Source organism: Stenella coeruleoalba, assembly GCF_951394435.1.
Source record: "Stenella coeruleoalba genome assembly, chromosome: 5".
Lineage (NCBI taxonomy): Eukaryota > Metazoa > Chordata > Mammalia > Artiodactyla > Delphinidae > Stenella > Stenella coeruleoalba.
Genome location: NC_137150.1, coordinates 109,924,141 through 109,938,183, shown reverse-complemented (window position 1 = coordinate 109,938,183; position 14,043 = coordinate 109,924,141). Strand labels below are relative to the sequence as shown.

The 14,043-nt window shown below is 33.3% G+C and overlaps 1 protein-coding gene across 1 annotated transcript in view; it reads right to left on the bottom strand.

Moving 5' to 3' along the window:
• GBE1 (1,4-alpha-glucan branching enzyme 1) overlaps positions 1-14,043 on the bottom strand; it is a 295,070-nt gene that overhangs the window by 219,058 nt on the left and 61,969 nt on the right. Inside the window, exon 2 of the mRNA XM_079923113.1 lies at positions 8,656-8,825. Within this exon, the coding sequence (XP_079779239.1) occupies positions 8,656-8,825 (170 nt within the window). The remainder of the gene's footprint in view (positions 1-8,655; positions 8,826-14,043) is intronic.

Genomic DNA, 14,043 nt, shown 5'->3' with positions numbered 1-14,043 from the left:
AGGTTCCTAATCTCTAAATAATACATCTGAGGTCCTTCTGCCACTGATTTACAAGCAAAACTAAGACAGCTAAGTCATTTTTTCAGGAACCCATCATAAGAGGTGGGTCTCTGACAGTCAAAATTAAAATGAATACTTTCACAGTTTCACACGAGGAATTGCAAAGCTACAAAGAAGCAAAAATTTCCTTTTTTTTTTCAATATCTATTCAAGCTTAAAAACACATCCAACTTTTTTTAATATTGGATGATTAAATAGAGAGGGATTGAAAAAGTAAAGAATACAAGCTAGTAATAGTGAAAAGAGGGAAAGGATGTAAGGAGAGAGCTACAGATTCAAAGCCTGACAGTAAAACAGACAAAGCTTCAAGACTCATCAGTGAATTCCAGCTGACCTGCTTGGGACAACTGTCTGGATAAGTAAAGCAAACAGTGCTATAAACCTTTTACAGATTTACTACATTTCTGTAAACCACCCCCCTACAGTGCAAAATGATATTCAGTTATGTTATCTGTGGCATAAGAAAGAAAATCACAACAAATTAAACTGGAGTTGCCTTAAATGCCTATCTCAAGTGACAGCTTCTTAGAGTAATACAATTTGAACTTAAAATAGTTTGGTTGTGATCAAGATACAAAGAATGTTGATATATGTTATAGTCAGTCACACTTAGGGCTAGATGTGACTCATAAAACAGAACAACACTTCTCTTATCACTAACTTGATAAGAGAATAATGTGAATAATGTTCCTTCTTTGTATAAGTAAATGCTGAGTTTAATAAAGTCACTTTAATGGATAAAATTATGAAAATGTCAAAAGACAAGTGCTGAAGAACAACCATAAACAAAATAATTTTATAGACACTAAGTACAAGTGAAACACCAAAACTGAAACCTAACAAAAAGTACTGTATTATCCAAACAGCATAAATTTTTAACAGGATACTCACAAAAAAAGCAACACGAGGCTAGAAAATTATTAGTTATGTCACACAGTTCAAAATCTACTTTCTAGCATTAAGGTTTCTAACAGCCTCCCTAAAGTCCCAGGAAGTAAAGATGCTTCCCTATAAAAATAATCCCATTAGGCATTATCGCAAAGCTCTCTGATCCAGCACAACTGGGGCCAGAAGTTGGTTCATATATTGAAAATATTGGTTAAAGCAGAGAATGATTATATGTATAGTAAAAATTATATATATATTAAAAATGTTGCTTTAACTTAAAACACAAATATAAATATTCACTCACCTTCTGATGTAAGATTACAGCCATTTTTTAAGTTTAGGTCCTTTGATTAGGATTTTGTATCATCTTTCTTATACAAACCTATACCTACAATGCAATATTTATAATTTCCAATTTCCTTTGGATTAAAACAGATTGAAAGCTAAAAGGTGTATGCAAAATAATTGGCATCTGAAATCGTTAGATTTATATCATTTTTTTGCAGTTCACTTGTGCATGCTTAACTCATAATAACTTTCCAACTTATCCTTACTGAGATTTTTCCGAATACTTAATAATTTTCTTTGCTGCCACACTCACAGTTCATCACTTTACATAATACTATATTACAGAATTCTAATGAAAAGAATGGGCATTCATAGGATTGGAGGCAGATGGGAAACTGGCTCATTACAAGCACACAAAGCAATTGGCAGGAGCAGAATTGCATACATGAAGTAGACCACAGTTTACTCCCCATGGCTGCTCAGTATCCTGTGGGAAGCAGGCAGTATCATTTACAGTGAGCCTGTCAAGCAGAAATAAATTCAGTAAGTCTAATAAGTAGACAATGGTTAAGTAAACCTCCACTGTACATCTATTCCACTGAAAGTGAATAATCCGTCAGTGAACACAGATAAAAGGGGTCAGAGAATCAATATCAGATTGGAAAGCTAGAGAAAGTTCTAACAACTTTCTATAGAAATGCCTATTGGCTGATTAGTTATTTTAAGCTCACATCCATCAAAAAGACTATTTCTCAGCACTGGTGCTGGTTTGGTTAACAACCCTAAAGCCTTCTACCTCTACCTTGTAGTTTGCCACCCCATCACCAAAATAAACAGTATCAGGGGTCCCCAGACACCCTGGAAATTCACTTTCTAGAAACATCACCATCTCCAATAAGCCAAACTGAAGGAAGCCACATAACAAAAATGCATTCACAGAGGACCCATGGGGAGTCGAAAATGTTTACATTGCAGAAGATTCCTTGAAGTTCCATTTGAATCCAAAGGTCAATAGACATTCCAAAGAAAACTTCTCAACAATCTACTGGAAGCATTACCCTACCTGGCACCAACTCCCCTCTGCTCCCACAGAAAAGTTTATAAGATATCAAAAACTCTGGAAAGTTTACACTTTATATTATGAAGATGTGTTATTTGCCATGGGGATAATTTATATTATTATTCCCAATTTTTCATAAGCCTCCATAAAATCAAATTCTGCTTCCAGTATCACCAACATAAGGCTTGATCAAATTATTTGGTTAATGAAATGGAAGTACAAATCACATCTGCCAATTCTGAGCTGAATCTTTCAGAGCCACGACAGGTTCCCTCCACTGCTCTTTCTCTCTGTCACGAGATCGGCACATCTCACACAGGGGCTGCTCCATCACCCTGGATCCTGGAAAGAATTTGACACTTGGGACAGAGCCACAGCTGACAACCACAACCAACATGAGCAAGAAGTACCCTTTGTTATTGTAAGCCATTAAAATGTTGGAGTTTTTTGTAACAAGCCATACCGCAGTGAAAGCTAACACAACAACCATCGATTTTGTTGAAGGAAGAGAATACAAAGGAGGTTGACATCAGTGCTATACCTTCCAACCATAAATGACTTCTAAACCAATAAATAATGATCACTAATTTTCAGATCAGTGTTTCTCAAACTATCTATGATGATGGACCAGTTACCTTTCCTTTTTAAATTTTCCAATCTATTATAGACCAGTACTTACATAAAATATTAAAAAATGAATTATTAGAAAATCGAAAGAAAAGACTTTCAAAATATAAGCCCCAATATTTATATTATTATTATTAGATTCAACAGAAATAAAACTACTCTTTCAAACTGCTATTAAAGTTTCTAAATACTTACTCCTGGGCTTCCCTGGTGGTGCAGTGGTTGAGAATCTGCCTGCCAATGCAGGAGACACGGGTTCGAGCCCTGGTCTGGGAAGATCCCACATGCCGCGGAGCAACTAGGCCCGTGAGCCACAACTACTGAGCCTGCGCGTCTGGAGCCTGTGCTCCGCAGCGGGAGGGGCCGCGATAGTGAGGGCCCACGCACCGCGATGAAAAGTGGCCCCCGCCTGCCACAACTAGAGAAAGCCCTCGCACAGAAACAAAGACCCAACACAGCCAAAAATAAATACTCACTCCCAATTTCTGACAATATATTATTATTGCAAACCAATTACAGTGCACAGAACCACACTGCTCCACAGAGCACACTTCGAGGAGCACTGTTTCAGAACATGTGAAATTAAGAAATATAAAGGCTTTTGTGATGATGTAAACTTCTTGGCAATTGTATAAATGGAAATTAAATTGTAGACAAATTTTGCCCAGAAAAGAGGTAAAATTTTTCCTTAGCATCTTTCCCACTCTGCAAAAATATCTGTGGTTCCATTTTTCTATAGGCATAAAAATCAGGGGTTTTTTTTCACCTTGTTTTTTCAGTCTATCAATGATAGACATTTAGATTATTTGAAAAGTGCCTAGCTCCCAGACTTAGTAATTTTAAATGAAATGTTTTCAGTTATAACGAATAGGAACCCAATTATTTTATATTGACATATGTAGTTTACTGCCTTTCTCTCTACTTATTATTATCTAGCTACTGAAAAGCAGCTAGTTTTCTCCAATTATTTAGCAACCTGCAATAAACATGATTTAGTTCTAAAACCCCAAGTATATTTTAAATCACATTTAATTTTCTAAAGAATGAATCTTTCCTTTATTAAAGATGATTCAAAGTTTCAGAAATTAATCTCAAGCCTTTAAAGTAGTTTCGGGCTGGCCCAGAAATACTTTTTGGGTGCTAAGATTCCAATCTTGATGAATGTCATTATATATCCACCGTCCTGGGTTGCTGCAGCAGCTGCTAGCTGCTTAAAGAGCGAGTTTTTTTAAAAACGACTGAAAGGAAAAGAAATGATTGTTTCATTTTCTCTCAGATGAAGAAAAATATGTGAAATATATTTAAAGTGAAAGTGCTTTCTAAGTTTTAAAAATATGGATGGCAAAAGCCAGAGCCACCTCAGTTTGGGCAAAACAGAGACTACATCATTTGACTTTTGCAAGGCTCAACTGCCTTTTGAAATTAATAGTATTTTTTTTAATAAGAAAAAGAAAGACTTTTGCAAATTAGAGTACTTTTTCAATCTTGTCAATTAAGATTTCTATAGCATTGAGTAATGTATAAAATTACAATTTGCAATCTAGTTAGTATCTAGAGCAACCCAGTTAGGCAGGTAAGAGGAATATCATCACCTTTAACCCCACTAAGCCAGATGAAGAGCCATGTTTAGAGAGCTCCACTGTGGGTTCAAACTCTAAACCCCATTCTTTTTTTTTTTCTACACTCCAATACATGGTAATTTCCTTCTTAAAGATCATTTATATTTGACAACAATAAGCATTTGTACCTAAAATATTTTCAGGTCAGTTGGCAAAAAAATACGCTAGAACAGCATACATTTACCAGCAGTATTATATGTATAGGAAAGTATAGTGCAATTTCTAATGATTAGAAGAGAAGAGAGATATCACAATATGCTAACATATTTTGATTACTGGTATAATTTTCTATAATACAGAATTAAAGTCTAGACAGTCTTTAATTTTCATTTCTTCTGAAAAATTATCGAAATAGGTGGTTAATCATTTAGATAAAAATTGAATTAAGAACATTTCCTTTTACTGTTTTCCTGTTACTGTAAATATAAGTAACAATTTATTCCTTAGCAGAAATAAGATTTTTGTTGTTGGTTTTTGAAGATGTGTTTTATATTATCTTTGGAGGTGTAGGGAGGAGGTAGATACAAAAGCAATGTTTTAAATTATATATGTATACACTTCCATGATAAAAATATAAGTAAAATGATGTTACTTTTTACAACTCTGCCTATAGGTAAAGAAGCAATAGGGCTTTTTAGGTGATATTTCAAGTACATATATAGAAGTTAAGCTTACTGTTACATTAAATGACAAAGTAAGGAATTCTTAAAAATAACCCATGTTACAGTTAGAGATTATTTCCATAGAATCTTTTAAGTTTACTGCTGTTTCAACTTAGCTGATAAATATGAAGTTATATGAATACAGTTAAATGGTTTTAAAAATGTTTTAATATCATTAGCAAAACCACCTAGAATACTTTTTATTAATCCTCATTTGCACTTTCTAATTTTAAAAAATCAACTGTAATTTTTTAGCTAATTAACACAAACTGTATTTTCCCTTCAGTTTAGTACAAATTTATACATTGGAAGACTAACTATAAAATCTAACACATTTTTGATGCTGAGAAAAACCTCAACAAAGAAAAATAACTTTCTTCTTGCTCATCTCTTCATAGCCATAAGAAATAGATTTTTTTTAAATAAGGGAAAAAATATAGAATTCCTTAATTGTATTTTTTAAAAAAGACATGTTTAGTTCAGTAATTATGGGTATATTTTCAGCTATGCTGTCATTATCATCAAAATTCTATATTCTACAAAGTTACATTAAATTAACACTCAGGTATAACATTCTTTTCCAAAGAACTATTATTTTAAATGAATTTTTAACCCAGAATGTTGGCTCTACTCTCAATTCGAAAGTTGTTTTTCTTTCTTTATGTTTTTAAGCCAAAGCTGTTTAGTGAGAAAAGTTTGAGATCCCATATATAAGGAGATCCTGAGACCCTATAACAGGGCAAAAAAAAAAAAAAAAATCCCTTCATCTAGATAAGTAAATAAATTAAAACTTTCCCAACATACTGCCTGTTAATTATTTTAACAGTTAACTGTATTCTATCATACTTCCTATTTTCTATCACAATTTCATTTATCTTAGTCATTCCTATCTCTCCAGCAAAAATAAAGGCCCATTGATTAAATCTGATATTCTTTGTGCCCTTAGACACTAAATAAATATTGCTTGATTGAAAATAATTGACTGAATGTTGTTTCAAGGATATGGAGAGATTTTAAATTATGTGATATACCTTCACAAAGAATAGGATTTTCAAAAATCAAATTAAATTGAAAAAAAAAAGTTAACAGAGGATAATTTTACATAAAATAGGGACTAGGTAATTTTGAGTTTTCTCTTTACAAAAGATTTTATAAATTGTTATACTTTTAATATTTAAACATTAAATCCTAAATCCTTAAAATTTTTAAATACAGTTTCCAAACACATATATGGTCCAACTGGATTTACAAGGAACAACTTTTAATAAATCAGCATTAGTCATTATGATAGCTACCAAATCTAGTTTCATACAGTCCCTTTCCCATATTTTTATATTTCTAAAACCTATTTAGTAGGTTCAATCATAAATATGGAGGAGAGGTAATCAAATGCAAGTACTAAATTTTAACTGAGGTTCTTATAGCAGTTTTGGTATCTGTATGTAAAACTTTAACTTGAACACTCTCAAGCAATACCTCTCAATAAATGGCAATAAAAAGAACTAATAAAATAGAATGCCAAAAAGTGCCTTGATTATAGGTTGATATCAAAGTGGTCTATTAATATAAAACTAGTGGTCAAGGCAGTCACTTAGAGAAGATGGGGAAATAGTCACGTTTATGTATGAGAAAAAATTATAACAATTTTAACAACAATTTAAGTGAAAAGACTCCTAGTCTCAAAATATATTTCATAATAATCACCAGGCCAAGCTATCTGAATCAGCAGACACACGATCTTTTTCAAAACTTTCCCTAAAATTTTCAGTAACTCTAGAAACAGGCAGCTGGCATCATCTAATTTGGGGGACTACACAAAGAATAATTTTAAGTCCTTAGACCTGCTTTTTCCAATAAGGGAGCCACCAGACAAAGGTGGCTACTTGTGCTTAAGATTAGGTTAGTGCAACTGAGAAACTAAATTTAAAGTTTTATTTAATTTTAATTACTTTATTAAATGTAAATTTTAAAACTATTATTCATTTGAGTTGCTAGAACTTTTAACAATGGTTGGAAAAACTTGGGTATGTACTTTTAAACTGAAAATTTTATTAAATCTAAATATTGATCAAGTATTTCCAATGGAAAAATACCAGATTTAGAAAGTGCAGTACAAAAGAATGAAAATATCTCACTAACAAATTTTATATTGATTACATGTTAAAATATGTTTTGATATATTGGGTTAAATAAAAATCTATCATTATTAAAATTCATTCAGCTGTTCTCCTTTATTTTTTTAATATAGCCACTAAATTTTTTGAATTATATAAATGGTGTCCATTATATTTCTATTGGACAGTGCTGCCTTAGACAATATAAATAAAATCAAAACTTTTTTTAAAGTCAGTTTCCTTAAGGTATAATTTACACGCAGTAAAATTCACTCTTTTACATGTATAGTTCTATAAATTCTGACAAATGTATACAGTCATGTAACCACCACAATCAAGACATAATACATTTTCATCACCCCAGAAAGTCCCCTTATGTTTCTCTGTAATCAGCTCAAAACTCCTACCCCTAAACCGTGACAACTCAGTTTTCTGTCCCTACAGTTTTGCTCTTTGCAGAACAGTATAGCATGTAGACTTCTTGAGTCCAGGAAAATCAAACTTTAAAGACCATGCTACCCTATGGTACTAAAGGATTATTATTGATATTTCCTTTCCTTGTATTACGAACATTTTACCAAGGCCTATTTTGCCAGTTATTCCATTTTCAAAACTGAAAATGAAAGCTTTCTTCCTTGTCACTATTACAGTAATTTATTTATACTTATAGAATAAAACTGAGCACACTGTATTTTAGTTATTTACATACAGGTTTCCCTCCACTAGACTGTATGATGGAAGCCTGACTTCTAGAACCACTGTGCTTTCCATAGAGTTAACTGCCTAGTGAAATTAATGGTGCAGATGACAAGGCTGAGAACGTATTCCCCATATTGTGTTATAAAAAAGGAAAAGGAAAAAACAAAGAACTGACTGATGAAGCAGTTTACCCTCTAGATTAACTGTCTACTTTTATTGTGGTCTCAAAAAAAGATATTAGAGGATCCAAGTACTACGATGCCAAATAACCAGGAGCAAGTGCTAGTGGAGATTGAACCTACACCAATATTTTTACCTAGATTGCTGTTAGTTTTGTCAGAGCTTGCTAACAAAGTTGAATAGATTTGGAGTACTCTGTCTAACACTATTTTTCTCATAAACTCTGTTATTTCTGGTACATGATTTTAAGAACATAAAGTTTTTAAGAAACACATGTATCTTATTACAGCAGAAACACCTTTACCGCATGAAGGTAAAGACTGAAGAAATTCTATGGAAAAGTATAATATTTGTAATCAATAATATTCATAAAAGTTAAATATATGAAATATAACATCTATGTTTTAAATAAATAAATAAAATATTACAACTGAGTTTAATCGTTCTAAAATACTTACTGAAGTCTCCAGTAAGAAAAACTCCCTCTGCTCCCGGGGCCCATTCTTTGCAGTATAAACCACCATCAGCACATCTGTGGACGCCAAATGATTCATAACCTCTGGAAAACTTATCAATACCACCTTCATTCTCTCCAATGTTGTTCAAAGTCTTGCTAAACAGCTTATACCTTTGAAAAAGTGCAAAAGAAAGGAAATTGAAAAATTAAATCATCTTCCAGAAAAGCTACTGTAATTAAGAAGTTGTTTTACTCTCATTCAGAAAAAGAAAAAAGAAGACATCATTAAAGAGGAATGATGTGAATAATTTCATTTATTGGTAGAAGTTACCTGGTAGGATAAAATCATTTTTATCTCAAATAAACTGAACTAATCCAACTAACATTTTTTTTTGTAATTTCAAGCATTTTGGTATAAGAGAGAAAATATGATGGCTATGTTATTCCATGAATATTTTAATATCAGCACTATAGCAACTTCTATGTCAAGACAGTATAATGAAGGAGCATTCCTACATCTCTCCTCAAACTCCTAAAAAAAAAAAAAATGAAGGAAAAATAGCTAAAAACCAGTAAGAAAAATAAAATTACTCTATAGCAGGTTTGGCACACTTTTCCTGTTAAGGGGCAGATAGTAAATATTTTAGGCTTTGCCAGCCATATGGTCTCTATCACAACTACTCAACTATGTCTCTGAAGCATGAAATTGGCCACAGACAATATGCAAATGGATGGGTGTAGCTGTGTTTCTTTTTGTTTTTTTACATCTTTATTGGAGTATAATTGCTTTACAGTGGTGTGTTAGTTTCTGCTTTATAACAAAGTGAATCAGTTATACATATACATATGTTCCCATATCTCTTCCCTCTTGCGTCTCCCTCCCTCCCACCCTCCCAATCCCACCCCTCTAGGTGGTCCCAAAGCACCGAGCTGATCTCCCTGTGCTATGCGGCTGCTTCCCACTAGCTATCTATTTTACATTTGGTAGTGTATATATGTCCATGCCACTCTCTCGCTTTGTCACAGCTTACCCTTCCCCCTCCCCATATCCTCAAGTCCATTCTCTAGTAGGTCTGTGTCTTTATTCCTGTCTTATCCCTAGGTTCTTCATGACATTTTTTTTTTCTTAAATTCCATATATGTGTGTTAGCATACAGTATTTGTCTTTCTCTTTCTGACTTACTTCACTCTGTATGACAGACTCTAGGTCCATCCACCTCATTACAAATAGCTCAATTTCATTTCTTTTTATGGCTGAGTAATATTCCATTGTATATATGTGCCACATCTTCTTTATCCATTCATCCAGTGATGGACACTTAGGTTGTTTCCATCTCTGGGCTATTGTAAATAGAGCTGCAATGAATATTTTGGTACATGACTCTTTTTGAATTATGGTTTTCTCAGGGTATATGCCCAGCAGTGGGATTGCTGAGTCATATGGTAGTTTTATTTGTAGTTTCTTAAGGAACCTCCATACTGTTCTCCATAGTGGCTGTACCAATTCACATTCCCACCAGCAGTGCAAGAGGGTTCCCTTTTCTCCACACCCTCTCCAGCATTTACTGTTTCTAGATTTTTTGATGATGGCCATTCTGACTGGTGTGAGATGATATCTCATTGTAGTTTTGATTTGCATTTCTCTAATGATTAATGATGTTGAGCATTCTTTCATGTGTTTCTTGGAAATCTGTATATCTTCTTTGGAGAAATGTCTATTTAGGTCTTCTGCCCATTTTTGGATTGGGTTGTTTGTTTTTTTGTTATTGAGCTGCATGAGCTGCTTATAAATTTTGGAGATTAATCCTTTGTCAGTTGCTTCATTTGCAAATATTTTCTCCCATTCTGAGGGTTGTCTTTTGGTCTTGTTTATGGTTTCCTTTGCTGTGCAAAAGCTTTGAAGTTTCATTAGGTCCCATTTGTTTATTTTTGTTTTTTTTTCCATTTCTCTAAGAGGTGGGTCAAAAAGGATCTTGCTGTGATTTATGTCATAGAGTGCTCTGCCTATGTTTTCCTCTAAGAGTTGGATAGTTTCTGGCCTTACATTTAGGTCTTTATTCCATTTTGAGCTTATTTTTGTGTATGGTGTTACGGAGACACTTTATTTACAAAAACAGATGGTGGGGCCAAATTTGGCCTCTGGGCTGTAGTTTGCCTAGCCATGCCCTATAAAGCATGGAAAGAACATACATTACATCAAACTACAGAAGCTAACAGCCACGAGAAGAAATCAAAGATTGCTTTCCAAGCAGGACCAGGAATAACACATGGCTGCTCCTGAACCTCTCCCAGATTCCCAGAGTCCATATTCAGGGCTGGTACACAAAAACATACTACTACTTGCACTTATTAGCCCCAGGTCTGGGGAGAAGCAAAGTAGGACAAAACTGGTAAAACTAGAGAAATGAAGCCTGTGGCAGGTGCTCTATGTCAGAAGTGAAAGTTCCAGAACTATGCAATGAATTGAGCAATGTCCATAAACTTCCCTGCGTACTCAATACCCTGAGGGGTAATCAATAAAAGTCCCAGAAAGATGGCATGAATCCAAGTAGGGAATATACAGGGAATATACAAAATGTAAGAAGCTAACTAATGAAGAACACCTCAACTGAGCTGAATGGAAAAAGACTCTTTCCACAAATGTTTCATGCTGTACTTCAACTTAAATAAAAATGAATTGAATTAAAATAAGAGCTGAGAGATTATATGACAGAACAACAGAATGAGAAGGAAAATGAAACTGCAGACCCAAAGAAATAAACAGAGTATCAAAACATAGCATTAGAAAATAATAATTAAATTAGAATTGGCAAGGAACAAAGTGTACATATAACCAAGGGCAGAAAGCGGGGCATGGCGGGTGGTGGTGGGATGAATTGGGAGATTGGGATTGACATATATACACTAATATGTATAAAATAGATAACTAATAAGAACCTGCTGTATAAATAAAATAATAAAATAAAATTCAAAAATTCAAAAAAATAATTTAAAAATCCCTATTTTTAAAGTTAAAAAAAAAATACTATACAATGGACATCCCCAATAACTGAGTATGAGAGTTACTGTTTCTCTACACTCTTGGCAATGTTAGTCTTATTAATCCATCTGATATTTTTTAACTCTCTGGTTGGTAAAAATATCTTGTGTTTTAGTGCTTGCATTTTCCTAAATTATTATTAAGGTTGAATGGCTTTTCTTAAATTTATTAGCTATTTGTGCTTCTTTTTCAGTGAGATGAGTGCAGGCTAGTATTTACTAATGGTATAACTCTGGATGAATTCCTAAATTTCTTTGTGCCTCATTTTCTTGCCTGCAAAATGGAGATGCTAAGTGTATTTGATCAAAAGGGTTATTACGCAAATTAGCTGAGTTTGTACATGTAAAGTCCTTAGGCTATTGCCTGGCAAATAATATTCTCTCAATCAATATTACCTATATCTTTGTCCTTTTTTTTTCCATTTTAGGTTGCTTTATTTTTTGATTTGCAAAAGCTCTTTATATATTATAGAAGGTCATCTGTTTTCTGAAACACACTTATTGCAAATATTTTCTTCCAGTTGGTTTCCTTCTAGCTTTACTTATGGTATATTTCATCTTAAAGAATTTAAAAATTCTTTCTAATCTATCCATCTTTAAGGAGTTTTATATAGAATATATATAGCATTATATTTTGCTTAAAAGGTATTCCTAATCATAAGATTAAAATAATTCTCCCATATTTTCTTCCACTATACTTATATTTTTTGGTGTTTAGTGCTTAAATTGCCTTGGAATTTATTTTTGTATGTGGAATGATGTAGGAATTTGAGTTTCCTTCCAAAGTGCGAGAATAATTTTCCCAGTGCTCTTTATTTCATATATTCTGCCCTTTCTCCACTGATTGAGATGCCTGATTGACTTTATGTATTAAATTCACATATATAGAAGGCATTTTTATTTATTCCTCTTTCTTTGTTCTTTTCTGTATCTGGAGGAAGAATACCACACAATTTTAATTAACATAACTACATATAATAGTATATTTAATATTTGGTCATACAATTTCACATTTTAATTTTTCTGTACATTTTCTTGGATATTTTAAAAACTTTTTTCCTTTATATGAACTTTACAATCAGTATGTCAAGTTTATTTAGATTATTTTACTATACAGATTAATTTGGAGAGAACTGCTACATACAAAATATTGAGTCCTTTAGCACATTTATCATTAGGTTAATCTTAGCATTTTGCTGTTATCATGATAAGATGCTCCTTGTCTACTACATTTTCTAAGTGGCTATTGTTGACAAATAAAGATGCTAGCGGTTTATTATAAAAAAGAATTATTAGGTAAGTGAACTGAAAATTGATATAATTAGAGAAAAAAGACAAAGAAATTGAAAATATTAAAGAAAAGAGATATGCAAAACTAACAAAAATTATCAAAATAAGGATAGCTGGTGACTCTGAAGAACAAAACTAAATAAAATGAATATAAAAGACATAAAACTGGACAGTTTTTCTACAGAATTAAATCTGCATTTTAAAAAGAACACATTATGTTTTAAGAAAAAATTGGAAAACAAACGCACAAACACGCACGCACAGCATCTCCCAGTTTAAGCTACTGAAATTCAAAGGAGAAAGAAATAATTCTATGGACAACTGGTACAAAAAAATAAGGGGAGGCGGGCATTTTTTTTTTTGCAAAGGAGCATTACATTAAAGACCAAAACATAACAAATCCAAGCCCGCACAATTCTGAGAGGGAAAAGTAGTAATCTAAGGATATTATATGAGGGCTTCCCTGGTGGCGCAGTGGTTGAGAGTCCACCTGCGGATGCAGGGGACGCGGGTTCGTGTCCCGGTCTGGGAAGATCCCACATGCCGCGGAGCGCCTGGGCCCGTGAGCCATGGCCGCTGAACCTGCGCGTCCGGAGCCTGTGCTCCGCAATGGGAGAGGCCACAACGTGAGAGGCCCGCGTATCACACACACAAAAAAAAAAGTCAGTTTAAGGATATTATATGAGACACATGCCTACTCGAGCTTAAGGAATTCTTTAAATATTGCCAAATTAAAAAAATAATTTTAAGTCTATGACATTAATGAACCATTGTTGAAGAAAAGAAAAAAAAAAAACTTTCCATAAAAGTTAGTCAATTAAAAGACTAAAAACACACACAGAGGAATGGACAGTCATTGCAGCAGTGTGGTTGAGCCCTAAGTCTTTAAATATAGAACCAAGTTTAATCAATTGTGCAATTATGTGAATGTGATAACAAGAAAAGAATCTCAATGGACAAGTGAAAACTTGACTTATTAAAAAAACAAGAGGTAAGTGAAAGGGAGATGGAATAAAGCATGAGTGGTCAGACCCCTATTTTTTTTTATAACAGAGTCACT